The 19,140-nt window shown below is 31.6% G+C and overlaps 1 protein-coding gene across 2 annotated transcripts; it reads left to right on the forward strand.

Annotated features, from left to right (window-relative positions):
- Nucleotides 1-1,531: 1,531 nt before the first annotated feature.
- LOC129913552 (protein TRC8 homolog) lies at nucleotides 1,532-18,752 on the forward strand. 2 transcript variants are annotated; one of them, XM_055992287.1, is made up of 7 exons: nucleotides 1,532-2,437; nucleotides 13,922-14,492; nucleotides 14,549-15,086; nucleotides 15,149-15,323; nucleotides 17,914-18,110; nucleotides 18,168-18,347; nucleotides 18,413-18,752. In XM_055992287.1, the coding sequence occupies exons 1-7, from the start codon at nucleotides 1,981-1,983 to the stop codon at nucleotides 18,641-18,643; spliced, it is 2,349 nt and encodes a 782-aa protein (XP_055848262.1). In that variant the 5' UTR covers nucleotides 1,532-1,980; the 3' UTR covers nucleotides 18,644-18,752. The 2 variants fall into 2 exon arrangements, with proteins under 2 accessions (XP_055848262.1, XP_055848263.1); XM_055992288.1 differs by having other exon boundaries at nucleotides 17,929-18,110.
- The last annotated feature ends 388 nt before the right edge of the window (nucleotides 18,753-19,140 follow it).

Below are 19,140 nucleotides of genomic sequence, written 5' to 3' on the forward strand. Positions count from 1 at the left end.
AAGCCAAAAAAAAACGAAAGATAAAAGTCATGCTAAAATAATAGATTTTTTAAAAATCTATGTCTCACTGTTTGCTTTTTAAAAATCTATGTCTCATTGTTTGCTTTTTAATAATGTCTCACTGTTTACTTTTTGTCATTTTTCGGAAAAATGTAAAATTACAAAAAACGAGAAGGAATTCTAATTACATTATATTTTTTTATGAAAGAACATATAAATATAATACATACCTATGTAAAAAAAAGTTCTGTCTACTAACCAGATTTTTTTGTGTTATACACTCTTTTTATAACACTCCAAAAACTACTTTCACCTGATTTTGTTACTGTGCTTATTTTCAGAAAAGAGAAAAATGGATTGTCTCACTGTCCGCACCTTTCCCCTACATTTTTTTATCTGTCACAATTTAGCGCACGTACAAAAAGTGAAGACAAATGGGGACACAAATTTCAGGTAGAATTTTGCTTTTATCTGCGTTCTATGCTTATAATCTAGTACCGAAATATCGCAAAATTTAAGCTTATAGATTTATTTCTTCGTTTTTTTTCACTTTTTTCCATTGGCTCAACTGTGGCTGACCAAAATCTAGCTACCTACTCTTTGAAACAAAAATATGATTTCTCATGCGAGAAACATTTTGAATGAAATGAAATATGTTCCGATTAAAAATGTTTCTCTACCACTTTTTTCGATGTCACAATCAAGATAGAACTATAATTGTCGGATGCGTCGTATGAAACGGAGGGAAACAGTTCTCGCAACCGCACTCGGCGGATGAAAACTTATCGAAAAATCAAAGAATACAACAACAATTGACTTTAGCTTCCGACTCCATCCTCCAATTATAGCCCGACTAACAATTTTGCTTCTGTAAAGCCTTATACATGCTTCTTTTGCTTCTATAAAGCTTTATAGAAGAAAAATTGTTAGTTGGGAGTTCTGGCTTTAAAGAACTAGACTTGACTTAAAGAGCTGTTAATTACAATGTGGTTCAGTTGTTTATGCAATTCATTTGGGATTCCAAAAAAATATGACTTTAACGATCTTAAACGATTTGGGAAAATGTTTAAGGCATTTCATTAACTTACTAAGTTAAAAATCAGACTGATTTTTAAGTTAGCAACCCTACTAACAATTTTGCTTCTATAATGCTTTACAGAAGCAACAATTGCATTTGTAAAGCTTTATAGAACCAAAATTGTTTGTCGGGAAATTATTAAGGCTTAAGCCTTTTCCCAAAACGTTTATGGGAAATAGTTTAAATGATTTATTAAAAACGCAAAAATGTTAAAACAAAATCGGACCGCTTCTGTCTCTCGCTCAACTACATCCATCTACCGCCAACTAGCCAAACCTCTTATAATTTTAACTACCTTATCGACATCCAAGTTTCGCACATAGATCTATCTCTTTCTAACCTACACGTCAAATCAAACTTTGACAGTTCTCAAACCAAAAAAAAACAACAACAACAACATGCAAACAGAGAAAATTACTCCCATTCGACTTGTACGCCCTCAAACAACCAAATTAAGCAACAAAGAAAAAATAAAATTAAAAAAAAAAAAACTCAACATCGACCACGAAACCCGACAGAAGTCGAAGTGCGAAAGAAAAACGCAAAAAAAAAAAAATAAAAAATGACTTCGCGAATTGTCAAATATTTTACAAATTTTAGATGAAACATAAAGAAAAAATAAAAACGAAAAAGAGAAAATTTACAAAGTGCTGAAGAAAATAAAAAAAATTCCAATTAATACACACATCCGCCCTATCTCTGTGAATTCTTTTTTTTTTTTCCAATAAAAATCTAAAAATTCATAAATTTCCCCCAGAAAAAAAATTTGTTTGTTAATTTTGCTAAAAAAGTTGTAGAAAAAAAACTTTGTCCCCATCGGGTGGACAGAATCCGAAAAAAAAGTCATCAGACTTTGAAGAACCCCGAAAAACACAAACAAAAAGCTTAAAAAGCCTTTAAGAATGTCGTTTCGGGCGAAGGTTCTGGGTCTGGTTGACGTGATGATGCGTGTTCCACCCATTTTGGTCATCGATGAAATTCTCAAAATCGGAATGGGTCTGCCCACTCGCTTGTATCCGCCGTTGGAGAAAACCGGCGCTCTAACAGACGATGTGGTCATTGAAGGTGTTCCAGTTGATGGAAACATTAGCTCCTCGACCACTGCATCCAATTTAAGCACCTCCACTAGCAATTTAACCAACAACAACAACAACGTACCTGGCCTTGCAACAACGGCATCGGCAGCAATAGGATTATTAATAAAAAACGCTACCGAAACGGTTGGCGGTGTTGTTGATGGTGGAGGCGGGAATGCGGGGGGTGGATTTGTAGTTGAAGAAGGATTTGAGGCAGCAATAGAAAGTAATTTGAATGATATTCTATCGATAACAGCGGTGAAATTTGTCATTTGTTTAGTTGGTAAGTAAATCAAATTTTCTTTTTTTTTTTTCTTTCCATTTTTTTGTTAGCTTTTTTTTTTTATCTCTCAATGCCACCAGCTGAGTTCATGATCACGCAATTTTTAGCTGAGAGCCATCATTTAGCTAAAGAAACACCTGATTTTCTGAATTTGTTGTTTGTGAAAGCAAGAAATAAATTGATAGCCACAAAAATATGTTGTTTCTTTGTTTATATCAAGATTTTAGATTCTAGAAGAGGGAATGGAGGTTAAAGTTTTTGGATAGTCGATATCTAATCTAAGGAATCTATTTTTGGAGAAGTTTTCTATTCTAACCTTTTTGTTGTTGATCTGAAATCTGGTTTTGGTTTTGGCTTTGCATTGTTGTTGTTTTGCTTTTTTTTTGTTATCTTTGAAAGCAATCAAGTTAATTGAAGTGGGGTAGGTGGTAGGTATAAAGTTAGCATAATAATTATTATTTACTGTTGGCTGATGGTCAAAGGCTATTTTATAAAATTATTAAAATTCTAAACCAGTTACTTTTGTTTAATGGCAAAGGTATTTTTCATTGACTTGAGGTTTTCAATTATTATATAGACACAAAAGAATTCCTTTTCTTCAAGGCTTTTAATTGAAATGCAAACGTTATCGAATAAAATTATAGAAAAGTTCAATAATCTATTTATTGTTAAAGAACTAGCTAGTCTAGTGGTTAATAGACTAGTTCTGGAGTTTGAGCTCTTCCGCATTTACTATGAGAAAATAATCGGTTTTGTCTACCAGTCTCGTTAGAATAAAAAAATGAAAATAACTTCTGTTTGAGGACCTCACCTACATACAGGGTGTCCGGTAGAAAATGGATAAGCCGGAAATGGCTGATAGGTGCACTTTTGACTGTTCTGAAACCGAATAGAAAAAGTTTCTATCGCAACCAGTTTAGAAAAAAATTAGCTTTTTTTTCGTTCAGTGTACTTTAAATTTCTTCATCTTACGGTTTCTTTAACCACAACCACGAATGAATGAATTTTATAAATTTCTTATTTTTATAATTTTTTACAATAATTGGCTCACTACATACGAAGTTAAAAGATTTTTTAACTGTTGCATTTTTTCTTTGAAAAAATTTTGAAATTTGTTTTTCGATGCAAAATGTGAAAAAAAAAATTTTATGAAAATTTTCAAACACCTGTGGTATAAAAAAAATCCATAGGAACGTAGGTAGCCAACTTTTTTAAAAATATTCGCGTCCAAAGGGGATTGCAGAATGGTAAAAGTTTTTATCAAATCTAGAGTTACGAGGAAGTTATTGGTACCAAAGTGCAAAAAAATCCTATTAATTTAATAAATTATTTTAACTGTATCATCTTTTTTCACATTGCTGCCACAAATGCATGGATTCCAACAGTTTTTTTGATCAGTCATATTTTAAAATAGTTCTTCTAATACATTACCATAAAAAATATGTTATAACCGTTGATTAGTGGCTATAAAAAAGTAATTTAACTTTTTTTTTCAATGCAAAGTGGAAAAAAATGATTTGTTTGCTAATTTGCCAAATATCAGTTTAAATAGATAAAATAAAGATTTGATTACATCATAACTTTTAATAAAATTGCATCTAAAAAATATTGGATGTTTTTCGTAGCCCAATAAGATTTAGAATTGAACACAAATTCGAAAACATTGCAACATTTTTGATGAGGTTGCATTGGGCCAACGGAACCGATAATCTCAATTTTTCTTTAAAACGAGATCATTAAGAAGTCAAAACTCAAAACAAGCTGTCCCGATGCACAATATTGTATGCCCATGCTTAAACTGAGCAAACAAATATTTTTTTTTCTACTTTGCATTAAAAAAAAGTTAAATTATTGTAAAATATGACTGATTAAAAAAACTGATGGAATCCATGCATTTGTGGCAGCAATGTGAAAAACTTACGATTTTACAGTTAAAATAATTTATTAAATTAATAGGATTTTTTTGCACTTTGGTACAAATAACTTCCTAGTAACTCTAGATTTGATAAAAACTTTTACCATTCTGCAATCCCCTTTGGACGCGCATATTTTTAAAAAAGTTGGCCACCTACGTTCCTATGGATTTTTTTATACCACAAGTGTTTAAAAATTTTCATAAAAATTTGTTTTCACATTTTGCATCGAAAAACAAATTTCAAAATTTTTTTAAAGAAAGATGCAACAGTTATAAAAATCTTTTAACTTCGTATGTAGTGAGCCAATTATTGTTAAAAATTATAAAAATAAGAAATTTATAAAATTCATTCACATGAAAGAAAACGTAAGATGAAGAAATTTAAAGTACACTGAACGAAAAAAAAGCTAATATTTTCTAAACTGGTTGCGATAGAAACTTTTTCTATTCGGTTTCAGAACAGTTAAAAGTGCACCTATCAGCCATTTCCGGCTTATCCATTTTCTACCGGACACCCTGTATACATATAGTCTAAGAGTCCACAACAAATTCTGAGAGTTTTATAGCCTTTTGGGGAATTGAACATAGCCAATTATTGTGAGGAGGCTAAATTAACACAAAATCAAATTCTGAATATAAGGAATGATGCTCTTTCATTTTCCCTAACCCTGAAGACATTAATTTTGATGATGCCATCAATAGAACTCAATAAGCTGTTGAAGCGGCTATGTTTTGGAGACTTTTCTCTTTTATTTATTGTTTGTTTGAATTCCAAACTCTCCAAAAATAGATCCGATATCGTTAGTTTAAAAATGCTTATATCTCGAGATCTATTTGTCTCATCGCCGAGATTGAGGATCAGTCTTAAGGGAAATGACAGAGCATCAGTCCTTATATTAAGAATGTGAATGTGTATTAATTTAGCCTACTCACATTAATTGGAAAATGTTTGCGACGTTTAACCCCTTGAAAACCATATAAAGCTGGCAGACTTTTGAATTCGTTATTAAAACGCATAAGGCTATAAAATTGCATTCTTACATTTTTGTTATACCTCCACTCCCCAAAATTTGCTGTGGGCTCTCGGTCTTATAAAATTAGTTGCTCTACGATAACGATATAATACAACAATGAACATTCCTTGTAAAGCTACAAGTGGATAGTATCCTGGCTACACGTCAAAAATTGCAAATGTATCTGGAATTGTGTGCCTAGATCAGTGCTCACAAACTTGCATATATGTATCTGTCCCAAAACTTCCAAGTGCATTTGCTTCCAATGAGCTTCCTATTTTGTTTCCAAAAAATATAATTAAAATTTTTTTGATAGAGATTCTTTTGTGTAAAAAAATTCATACATCGTGAATTTTCAGTTAGATGCAGATTTATGGATATACATAGTTCGTAAAAATAAGATCCTTCAAAAATTACTTTGATAGAAATTGAGGTTGCCCTTATTAAATGCAAAGACTTTTAGTTAAAAATTTGGTTCAAGTTACTGAGATTGGCTATTTCAGAAATAAACATTTTACCGTTATCACCACAAAGTTTAAAACCAGTCTCACAGCAGAGTACCCATTTCAATTTTCAGGTCCGATTGTAATTATGTTGACTATCCAGTCAGCCACGGTAGTGAGCTTAAGACAGAATGCTCTCTTCATTATTGGTTAATATCAAATGAATGTCTTGGCTCTCTCCTATTATTGGATTAAGGTGATTGGGCAGGTTTCGTAGACACAGCTTGATTCATAAGATATCTATAGAGTTGTTTAAATTTTGACTTCTTCATAGTCTTTTGTTGCTGAAATGCGTATTTTATCGCATGTCTCTACAAATCCTTAAGATCTTTCTTTCAAAAAAGAAAAATAGGAAAACAGTAGATCTGTTCGTTTTTTTTTCCCGCTTCAGGGCACTCTGAGTCATGTCAATCAACTGTCACAAAAATCAGAGTTTCTCGGGTTTTATTTTACATCGAACACCTCAGAGCTGATTTCGGTTTTGAAATTTTTGTATTTATTTAGTTTCTTTTTTCATGAATTTTGTGAAAAATCTTGTATTTATTTTGTATCCACAAACGACAAAACATGGCGAAATGCGGTAGAAGGTCATTTTAACTTTTTTCCAGATAGCTGCTACTTGAGGTTTAACCGGTCCATTTCGTTAAATATTATTTACTAGAAAACTGCCCTTTACATAAATAACCAGCTTAACCCGGAAATTGATTTATTTTTACTTTATTGGAATGGATTTGGTCAACAATAATTGTCACATATACATATGTATTTGTTTTTGATGTTTATGAGCTCAAAAATCAACATTTCAATAAATTTTAGTTATCAATCGTACTTCTAATCAAATGCATATTATATAATTTCAAATATCAGGTGCGAAAACCAAAACAAATGACGTCATTTGTGACGGTTATATACCAAGGCTTTGTTGGCATACAACAAAGAAAAAAGATTGATTAAGAAAATCCATTTCATAGTGTTTAAATTAAATTGAAGAATTATTTGCTTTGGCATATTTTTCTAAAGTATATTGGTAGAGTGCTGTAGATGAAAAACCAGAATTTCCCTCTAAGTCGAACTTTTTCACCATTTTTAATGAACAATTTTGATGAAAAAATATTAAATTAATCCCTCTAACTCGAATTTCCCTCTAACTCGAACCAATTTTTGAGTCCCGTGAAAGTTCGACTTAGAGGGAGTCGACTGTATATACATTATCTAAAAGAATTATTCTAATTGTTAAAATTGTTTTTGAGAATAAATATATAACTCTATGAGGAATGTACCCAGATTATCTTTACCATGATTAAAACAAATCTTTTGTAAACTTAGGGTTCTATTTTTTCAAAACTATTTTTTCCTTATCTTAAAATAACTTAATTCAAAATAAAAAAATTAATTTGTACCCTATAAAAAAGCAAGTCCTAGTAATTAACAACTTTCAACCAGTCTTGTGACCCTGAAAAAATGTTTTTGCAATATTCAGAACTAAAGTTTGTTGGAACAAGAAGAATAGAGCAAAAATATTTTTACCTTACAAAAATGTAAAAAAATGTTATTTCATTGCACATGTAAAAACATACAGGTCAACAGAATTGGTACTTAGAAAAACTTAAATTTGAAAAATTTTGGCTGTGACTTTATACTGAGTTTTATTTTTCAAAAAATTGCATTCAGTCCTGAAGCTAGTTTAAAATAAAAAACCTAAGTTGAACTGATTCGTTCCGTGGTTATTTAACTAGAGAATTCAGAATAGACTAATGCATAAAAAAACACTTTTTTGACTGCGATTTTTGAAATTGACCAGCACACATTGTATGTTTATTTTTTAATTTTTATAGTTGTACCCGAATTGCCCCCTTTTTTCAAGCACACACTTATTATGAGGGTAGGTATTACTTCCACTTTTGGGATACTTTTTAGCTTCATTTACTAATTGCCCGTATGACACTCAATACATTCTCTTTTATATTTCTAACGAATATTTGAAGCTTTCAAAAGTTATCATTTATTTTTAACCTATGTAAAGTGCCCACTGGGTCAATGACTTAATAACTTCTAATAAAAGAAACAAGTTTAAGTTTTACTTCAAATGTTAAACAATCTAAAAATCAAAGAAGTACTCAACCGAAAATGTTTCTAAGCCAAATTGTATCTTTCTCTTCTCTATAAAAAAAAAATGATTCTGCAAGACATTTTACAACCCATACTTCTTACTAAGCCTATGCTAAACAAGTCAACAAATTTGTTTTAATCTTGCAAAATATGTGTAGTCAGCCATAAATGTTTCAGGTTTGACGTGAATCAAAACCAAGTACCTTCCAAACTCTTTACATGCACTAAGCCCCATTAACACCGGCTCAATTATAAACTTCATGACCTTGAGGAACTATTTCCATTCACTCAAAATTCTATTCGCAGACGTTCATGTTATTGTATATACACGGTTTTGGGTTACCTCTACCATTCTTCGACTAATTGCTTTGCTAGAGAAGTTCACTTCAAAGAAAAAAAAAAATCCAAGACAACAACGAAAAAAACACTCAGGGCAACGTGCAAATTATTTAAAGCTTGTTGTGTTTTTTTTTTTTTTTTTTTACGATTCAATTTTGGACTTGAATTGCCTTGGTTTCGCTTTCCGCAACGCACACAAACACATTCATTGCTCGCCAGTTTGCACTTACCAACTAATAAATAGATGTAAACACTCGAATGATTTGACGTTGTCGCTGCTGGTAATATAAATAATTCTTATCATTTGGCGTTTTTTGCTTATCGTTTGCAATAATTTTTTTTCGTAACCTTGATTATACATATTAGATTTTTTTGATTAGTCATTTTGTTTAATTTTAATATTTTAATTTAAAAGTAACAAATTCGAGAGACAAGACAGCATATTGAGTTTTATTTAAAAAACCAGGGAGTGCTGCTTGGTGTGCTAAATGAATGTATGAATTTTATTAATTAAATGGAAAGATGAATTAGAATAGTTTTTTTTTATAATTAATCATCATCCGTACGATTAAGTGATACATGTAATGCAATGTACTATCAGACTTTATAATAATAGGGGTTCCTTAATAAACCCCCTGAATTCTAAATAAGCATCAAAACATTGAAGTTTTTTTCGGTAAATTTACTAATGAAATGCAGTTGACTAAAGTCCGATTACTTTTAATGATGATGTATTATACTATTTCTATAAATAATTATTATTTAAATATAACAAAAATCTTGATTAAAGATAACTCGTTTTAAGTTAAATGTGGCAAATCCAAAAAAGAAGTTTCTTATAAATTTTATCAGCATTTCTAGAAATTCATTTTTCATTATTTAAAATTGACATAGTTATGTTCTGCATACTATTGCTATTTATAACAAATGATATAACTCGAAATAACTTGATTCTTTAGAGAAGCAAAATAAATTTTGTTTGAATTTGATAGTTCGTTGTTCAAATTTAATTAAAGTTGCTCAAATTTAATTAGATTTGCTACATCATGGATATAATGGGATTGGAAAGCGTTTCATCAACTTTAGCAGTAGAGATTGTAAGAGCTATTTGTTCTTGACGGTCTAAGTAAGCTCCACATTAAAGGATAAAGTAACGATTGGATGTCAGCCTATAGGTCTTCTCCTATTGGCTAAATATCTATGAAAGCCAATACGAGCAGCAGGATTTACTTTGAGTATCGAACCCTCTCAGGGATTACCAATTTTAGAAAATCCATCTGCACTGTTTTCCAGCCTGTAAATTCTGAGCGTATAGCCAGAAATTTGGAATCCACCTTTGTCTCAATGTTTTAAAATTACTCTTTCATTTAGCGATCTATTTTAATCCATTGATTTCAATGAATCAATAGGTTGAATTTGCAGAAAAATAAATACGTTTGCGTTGGGTCACTCTGCAAAATTTTCAAGTGTCCTAAAATATTGATTGCGGACAAAAAACATTCATGTTTTAGAACGACATTCTTTGAACCTGGTTGAAAATTTTTGAGCCATTCTAAAGTTGGGAAAAAAAGTATATTTTTTTGGCGTAGTTTACAAATTTTAGCGAATCGATGTAGAGCAGTCATCAAAACCAGGGTTACTGCTAAAAATATTAAATTTATACATTAAGGTTCAAAAATAGACGAAATTTTGAATTCTCATTAATTTTTTATGAGTTAAAAAACATTTTGTGTTGAATTAAGCAGTTATTCATAAATAAAGGAAAAAAAATATTTTTACAATAATTTAAAATCTCAATAAAAAAAAACGAAAAAAAAAATCGAATAGTTTTTTTCAACATTTTAGAAAAACAGCACGAATCCAATCCAACTCATTCCGAAAAAAAGCAAATTTATTTTTTTTTTAAATAAGGATGCCATTAAATAGTGCTTAGTTATTAATTTATTTTTGACTAAAAGTGGACATGTGCCGTTTTTCCCTTAAAAAAAGTTTAAATCTAAAACCATAAACTTCAATGTTTTTTCCTAAATTTTAGAATATAATAATTACACTGGTCAACAAGGTTTTTGTTATAGAAACCAAGATATACTTTTCTACGAGCTTTTGTGTGCTGAGCTCGAATCCGAAGTTAGAAAAATTTTATCACATCACGTTTTAGCGATATTCCCGTTAGAAAATCGAAAATTCCGTTTTTTGCCAGTTTTCGATATTATTTCCTAGCGTATTGTTATTTGTTTGAATTACATTTTGTAATTACATTACGGTTTCTAAAAGAACTGATTGTTGTCTTTTTAAATCCATTTAAATCTTTTAAATATCGCTTTTATTCTTCGAGAAATCTTAAGTTGAAATCAACATGTTTGGTATATCTCATGTTCCTTTGCTTTTAATAGCAAATCTCGAAAAGTTCTTTACCAATCGCTTTCAAATTTTTACACAACGTTTTGTTTAAATTCCTGTAAGTTCTTATATTGTTTTTAACGAGAAAATAAAATATTTTTTTTTAAATTTTGTTTTGTTTTGTTTTGTCTTTTTTTGTTAATTGTTCTAGTTTTAACTAAAAATTTCTAAATACTTACATATGTATATTGAGCAAACACTTATCTTACTAATTTATGTAGTATGTTATTTGTTACTTAATATCTATTCATGTTTTATCTCCTGAATATTATATTAAAATATAATGCCAGACCAATTCTAAGTCGGTAATTTTATTAACTTTAAAAATGTTTGTAAAAGAACACTTTATTTATTATTTAAGTTATTTAACTAATTAGTAACTAACAATATCCAATAAAGTAAATGAAATGGCATAATCAGATCAAAATAAAAAAACATTAGATTACTCTACTACATGACAATCGTTTTAGATTAGTTACAAGAATTATAAGCATCAAGCTAACTTCCTTGGTCGAAAATAAAAACCAACAGCAACAAATTGATCGTTATTAATTGAGAATTTCTTTTATTATTATTTTTCTCGTCACCGATTTATAAATAACTTGTATTCTTTATGCATCCAATACAAGTTGTTTTTTTTTGTTTTGACTTTTGAGGCGCTCTTCTTTTTAATTTATCTCCTTAAACTTTTACATAATACTTCTAGACTGGCATTTACATTACCATTTTTAGGAACTCTCATTGCTGCGCACTAATTGTCAGTCAATCGAATTGTTAAACTTGCCTTTATGAAATGTCTCTGAATACGCCGAATAATTATTATTTCAGACAACACATTACAGAAGCAAATATTTTATTGAAAGCAAAACTGATTTGAATATCTAATTAGAATGATTAATAAATTAATTGAAGACATCAAAATTAGTTCGTTCAGAAAATAAATACATATATCAACAAAAATTCAAGAGAATAAGTTGGCATTGTGAGTCATAACGATTACAGCATTCTGGTGAAGAATAAATAACAAATGCAAAAAAAAATATTTTTTTAAAAACTGGTAACAGTTTACGGTTAAATAAAATAAGGCTATTTAAATGGTATTGACCCCGGAAAATAATAAAAAAAAAGGCCAATTCCGAAGTTATGTATGCAAATGTGCGAACATACTTAACATAATTTAAAACCAAGTGAAAAAGTTATATTAGCTGATATACTGATGAAAAGGTTTTTCTTTGTTGTTTTTATGGCATTATAAAAATTACTCAGTCGGCTTTGAGTCACTGAAGAACTCAATCGTAGTTTCAAAAAATGAAACACATAGTACCTAAAGGGGAGAAATATTCCTGGCACTTAGCTAATAATAAGGTGATATGGCATTAAATACGCGAACATTCAACTAATATAAATTAATATATTAGGTATATGAGTTATTTCGACAAAGCTTGTAAGCATCGGTAATAGGGAATGTGTTGGAATTCCCTCATTGCCAAGTTTCTGATAATCTGTTTAGTCTATCCTTTAACATGGGAATACTAAATCAACCGCTCGTGGTTTATTTTTTGCAAGGTGGTTATAAGCTTCTTAACTTCTGCTGCCATACGAAGCCATCACAACAACAGAGTAGTTTCATTTTTAGTTGGCACCAATTATTACGAACACAAGTAGTTCCGCTATTGATCATAGATCAAAGATATTTAAACTATTCACACTTGGAAAATTGTGCCCCGCGGCGCAATTGTTACAATGGTCTGGGTTCGAATCTCAGCCTACACCACCTAAGCATTTTTTTATGGGAACCGCCTCTTGCGAGGAATTGAAAAAGCCTTTAAGAGCATTATTACCATAAAAAGTCAACCTCTGCTTCGGACTCGGCGGTAAATTGTAGATCCTTTAAATTCTTGCAAATCAATTACCCGCACACAAGAATGGTTAAGAGTCAACCACTAGGCATTGCTGCTTCACTTTTAAAAACGCTAATTCATTCAAATAAATGTCAGAAAAAGCAGAGTGTGATCAGAAAATGAGCAATATAATGTGGAGTAAATCCGGCGTACTCCGTAGTACTAAAATTACTTTGGAGTAATTTTTTTTTTTACACTTTTGTGGCGTCAAAGAACACAAAACCTTCAAAAGTGCAAAAATAAGTACTAAAAGGGTACTCTCATTTGAGTGAAAGAAAACGACATAAGACTTTTGTGCTTATACCTTACTCATATCTTCTAAAAAAATCCACAATTTTGCCAAGCGTTGCAGGGATGTAGCTTCATCGTTGGCAAAGATTGATACTCTTTATTTTTAAGCACGTAAAGAAAGCGATACATTTTTTAGAGCTCAATATGAAGGACTAAAATTCTTCGCTTGAAACTGGAGCACTTATACGTAATTTTAACTGTGTTTTATTTTCCTCGTGATCCGGATCAGATCATTATTTTTATTAGCTTTACAACAAAGGCAGGATTTTGTTTTGTTATTGTTTCGCAAATAAATAAATGATCTGATCCGGATCACGAGTAAAATAAAACACAGCTTTTGTATTGCAATTCAACGGCTTAATTTTCGTCTGTATTTATTACCGCACTAAACTTTTATGCTTTATGTCATTTTTTTAACACCTTACAGTTATTTTGCACAGTTAAGTGTTTTATGAATGTCGATAAAGCTTACATCAGTGTATCGTTACCCAAGAACTTTACTGCTACAACACTTTCTCCTGCAACTTTTAGGAAAATCAGCTAAAACAAATTGCCGATCAATACATTCCCGAAGCTAGACTTTTTCCTCTAAAAACTGGTTAAGCCTTTAAACATGTCCAAACTCACATTACATAGACACATAGACAAACGTAGCTTAAAAGCTCTCAATTTAGCATTATAACTAAAATCTCTGATTAGGTCTCTGTGCTTGATGGTCAGCCTTAAAACCGTTTTGAGAAACTGTAAAAAACTCATGAACTAGCCAAACAAAATAAACTAAAATTCTGCAATGTAAACATTTTGTTCGACGAAAGGACTACTTTCAAGGAACCAAACTGAGGTGGAATTGGGTGAGGCGATAGTTGATAGTCCAAAAATGACAATGGATACATGGATACATTTTCTATTTTCTTACCGAAGATATTTGAACTTTTGCATCAACAATATCTGTGCCCATATTGAAAAATACATGAAACTAATACATACAATATCGTTTTCTTCTATTATTTTAGGTTTTCTGTGTGCAGCATGTATATTTATGCTATGGACAAGGCATTTGGTAATGGTCTATCTATTCGTCATATCTGTGGGTTTGACATTTCTATCATATTGGAGTAATGTATCAGCATTGGCCCTAATGGAAAGTGGGCCATGTCTACTAGTCGACATTCTCTCATTCAACACATCACGTCTGTTAGATCCTGGAGGTGTTGTCCTCTCACTAATGCCACATCTCGTCGCCCAATGGTTTATGGGAATGCTATTTGCATACATTCATCTAGGTCCACGCTATGAATTTCTTCAGAAAAAGATGCCCTTCATATTTGTTAGTCCCATTCTATTGGCAATGTTGCCATTACCTCCCTCATTCCTTAAACTAACACCAGCTTTTGCTGGAATAATACCATTTATCCTCACCAAAATTACACTCTACACAAGTGCAATGGAAGCGGGTAAAACGATTTTAAATGGCTATGAATATGCAATGAATTTTGTCTCAAACTTTGGTCTATCGGCGTTAATTGAAAACGAATGGCAACGGTTAAATGTGCCATGTGTTTTGCGAGTATTCTGGTCTATAAGGTAATGTCTATCTAAATTAAAAATATTCAAATCTATTAAATAAATTATTCTTTCAGAATTGGTCAAGAGCTTATTTCGCTGATCTTTGCAAAGGACGTTAGCCTAAATGTTATTGGGACAGTGCACAAACTGCTTTCGGATGGATGTGAGACTCTGACAGCTGTACTTGGAATGACCAGTGTCATTTCGATAGTCTGTCACTACATTGGCAAGATGTTCCAATGGTTCTTAATGTCTGGCGATACAGATGAGGAAAAATCATTGGGTACCGTTTCGGCAGTACTCTTTTATATTCTTGCACTGCAGACTGGTCTGACTTCGTTGTCGCCTGACAAGCGCTTCATTCGTCTGTGTAGAAACCTGTGCCTTTTAGTTACCGCATTATTACATTTCCTTCACAATATTGTTTCACCAATTCTGATGTCACTGAGTGCAGCAAGAAGTCCATCGAGGAAACGTCATACACGTGCCTTGGTCGTGTGTGTTTTTTTGTTGGTGGCACCGATTAGTTTACTTTTGGTGCTATGGTCAAGACATTCACCTTCTACCTGGATGTTAGCCGTTACTGCCTTTTCTGTTGAAGTCATTGTTAAAGTAAATTATAACCTTTCCAAAAATACTTTTTATAAATATATTTTTTTTAAATTTTTGTCAAGGTTCTTGTGAGCTTAGCAACATATGCACTATTCTTATACGATGCTAGAAGAGACTCCTTTTGGGAAAAATTGGACGATTATGTGTACTATGTTCGTGCTTTTGGTAATTCAGTTGAATTTTGCTTTGGCATTTTGCTCTTTTTCAATGGTGCCTGGATTCTTTTCTTCGAATCTGGTAAGTTAGTTATTGATTAAAGCACATATTTATTTATTTATAAAATATATAAACATCACATTCTGTTGTATGTTTAGTGTAGTTAAATTTAGTGCTATAGCAGCTTTTTGAGTTTGTTTTTGTTCTTTAGTTTTGTTTTTGCTTAAGTGTATGGAACTAAATATGGTTATGTTTTGTTTCGTCTTATGTATTTGTTCGATTATTTAAAAAAAACACATATACCACTTTTTGTTTTGGACTCATTTTGGTGAAAAAAAAATCATTGCACCAAAAACAAATGTAAAGAGTAGTAAGTTTGCGATTTCGAGACACTGGACGACCAACACAACCCAAATTGTTTCATTATTTGTCAGCGATAGAAAAATTCATAATAATTATTAAATTTTTGCATTTATTAATTTTTCTATACAAGAAAATGTTACACATACGCCATAGTGACCGCTTCAGTTTGAACTTCAAAAATGTTTATCGGTGGGAAAAAGTGGAGTAACTGTCGCTTAAAAAATTGCATTAACTCAAAACCGGGCTGAACAGCACCGACCACCGATTTGGATGATTATTTTTAAACCGTCTTTAATTTAAAATACTTAAACATCTATTGACTAAAAATTGCATATGTTGCCATATTATTTTTTTTTTTTAATTTGAATTGAAATTCTTGCAAAAGAAAGCATTTGCTTTCATTTTTTTTTTTTTTATTTCATAAAATAAAAGATACCAAAGTATTTGCCCGGTTTTATAAAAAAAATGTATGGAAGTAGGGGACAATTTTTCATCTTCTTCTTCCTTTTATTCTTGGCTGTAATGATCTCGATATGATCGAGGAAATGCTAAGAACTCCTCTGTATCTGCTTTACATAATTGATTCGCCTGTTTGGTTTAAAGAGTTGACCACGGAAATCCTCTCCTTTTTCTATTGTTTCATTTCGGAGGCCAACTGAATGGTGGTGTCTTTGCATTTGCCTATACCATTAGTTTTTAGGCCTACCTTTCATCTTATTTCGTATTTAAACGTTGATGATATTGCCTTTTTGGCCTTTTTGAACATGGCAATACCAACTGAGTTGGTCGGTTAAGTTTTTTAAAGATTGTACTTTTAACATGGTATTTCCCCGGCATCTTCATCTCAGCTGCCTTTGAATTACTCTCATACTTTCTGTACATTGTTCGACATTGAGTTCGAAATTTGTGGGTGGTGGACGCACAACCATGGTATAGAGCCTTTTGTTTTTGGACATTTTGGTGATCTTTCCTCGATGATACCATATTCTGTTTTTCCGTTTACTTAAGACCAGTTAACTCAGAGTTAGTTAATTTTAAAAATTAATTTACATATATATTCAATTAGTTCAAGAGCCAAATTTTCACTTGATACAGAATTAGCTAAAGAAAATAGTTGAGTTAACTCGGGTTTAAATTTAAGATTTCTCCTCACACGTGGGAGGAAAAATCTTATATGTATGTATCTTGGGTATATTGTTTCACATAGCGAAACACATTACCATTTCTTCTGCCAAAGAAATCCTGAACAGGTTTGTCATTTTTAGTCGCTTTCTAAATCTGCGCGTAAGCGCATAGAAAATTGATTCCAAATAGAACGCTTATAAGATCATTATTATGTGGTCAAACAATTGTTGCGTTTTTTTATTAAGTTTTTGGCAATTGATAACGAAATATTGAGAATATTTTCTGTAAATATGTTGTAGATTTTTACGCCAAACTTTAAGGGATTTAATTAATCGTGAATAGAATGTGAAAAAAGGGATACTACTTTTGAATTTCGAAAAAAAAATGACACCCTATTGTATTCAGACTCATATAAAATGTTATGTTGTACAAAGCTTAAAGGTTAATACTTTCATCTGTGGGATTTTTTGAAATTCTTTCCATTGACTGCGAATTTTCTACGATATCCGTGATCATCTTTGTTGTGTTCAGTATCAGTCCTGTTTCACTGTTTTAGCAGCAAGTCATATTCACAATCCTTGTATCCGAATAGTTATTTGCTCTTCTATAAACTAACATGAAAACATTCATCTTCGTTTCAAACAATGAGGGCATACAGCCGTTTTGTATTGACCTCAATATGAAACAGCTTATGCATAGTTTGTACAATTTTTAGTATTTAATACCAATAACATCATTAAACACACGTGGAGCGTGCGTCTTTCTTATTCCATTCTACATAAAACGATCCTAATGTTCGAAAATATACTCATATTTTTATGGTTTCCACCTCTTATAATTCCTCAAGTAGAACCTTATTGTTTCATCAAGATGTTTATTAGATGTTTTCATAACATTGACCATTTTGCAAAAGAATTAATACAAATCCAAGAAAACTTGTTCGGAAAACCACATCCATGTTACCTCACATTGTTGCCGTTGAATCGATAAAACCGATCATGCATATTCAAATTCACTCTCGTTTTTCTCACCCATCGAAACCATATTTTTGAATAAAAGAAAAAAAAAACAGAAATTTTATTTAATTGAAAAACAAAAAACAAAAAAAAACAAGAACAAAACAAACTGTGTGCATGTATTTTTATTTGGTTGATTTGGTGTACCGTATGATATAACTTGATAGCACAAAATGCTACAGGGGGCGCAATCAGAGCCATCATGATGTGCATCCATGCCTATTTCAATATCTGGTGTGAGGCTCGTGCCGGCTGGTCCATTTTCATGAAACGAAGATCTGCTGTGGATAAGATATCAGCTCTGCCCGAAGCTACAGAAGCTCAACTTAATAATTTAAATGATGTTTGTGCAATTTGTCATCAGGTAAGTTTGAAACTTTCATAAAAAGTAGAACTTAACTAAACATTCAACTCATTTCAGCAAATGGAATCGGCTAAAATAACTCGATGCAGGCACTTCTTCCACGGAGTCTGTCTCCGAAAGTGGCTTTACGTGCAAGACCGGTGTCCACTTTGCCACGAAATAATGATGTACATAGACAGACCCGGAGAAAACAACCAAATTCCAGCCAACAATCAACAGGAAGAGCGGCCAAATAATGTAGAATAAATTATTTAAATACCTCCATTATTTTTATCTTGCTAAACATGGTTTCAATTTTCAAGAATAACGCCCAAGAATTACTTCGAAGGGCAACCGGACAACATGAGACTCGCGAAGCCGTGCCAAATCGAATGGCAGCTGTTGCATCAATTGGAACATCTCTCCCGACAGCGGCAGCAGCCTCATCCGTAGCGGGGACAGCATCATCTAGCAATAGTACAGGCGATGATAGCAGCAGCTCTATAGTTCACAATTTTCGACTTTCACCGCCACCTGTAGAACTTCAGGAGTAGGTACTTACCTCAATCATTATTAGCTCCATTACTACCACCACGAATGAATAAAAGAAAACAGTCAAGTCGAATGCTCATATAGAAACAAAGAAAAAAAAAAAAAAAACAATTATCAAAAACAACGACTACCCAATACCGTTACCGCCTCAATCATTATATAGAGAAGCTGCCTCCGGGTTCGTGTCGTAGTGCAAGTAATAAAAAATCAGATGTAGGTGTTCATTGTAAATAAAAAAAAAATCTGCTATTGCAACTCGAGCAAACATTCGGAAATTCTCGTATCGAGTTGTCCAAAAAAACACGTCCACACATCTTTGCACCGATTTTAAAAATCAAAACAAAACAAAAAAAAAACTTTTAACAGTCAATATACTTTACTTATTTGTTTTTATATAATTTCTTCAATTCATTTTATTTACATTCAATTGTCTAATAACAATTGTTTCCTTTTTTTTTGATTATTTTCATAAATAATTTCTTTCTGTTATTTTAGAGAT

Source organism: Episyrphus balteatus, chromosome 3 (genome assembly GCF_945859705.1).
Source record: "Episyrphus balteatus chromosome 3, idEpiBalt1.1, whole genome shotgun sequence".
Classification (NCBI taxonomy): Eukaryota; Metazoa; Arthropoda; class Insecta; order Diptera; family Syrphidae; genus Episyrphus; species Episyrphus balteatus.

Bases quoted from the DNA above. Each gene is read 5' to 3' on its own strand.
- LOC129913552 (XM_055992287.1), top strand. From the start codon at position 1,981: ATGTCGTTTCGGGCGAAGGTTCTGGGTCTGGTTGACGTGATGATGCGT. The intron at 15,324-17,913 runs GTAAGTTAGTTA...ATAACTTGATAG, and splicing joins GATTCTTTTCTTCGAATCTG to CACAAAATGCTACAGGGGGC. The intron at 18,111-18,167 runs GTAAGTTTGAAA...AACTCATTTCAG, and splicing joins TTTGTGCAATTTGTCATCAG to CAAATGGAATCGGCTAAAAT.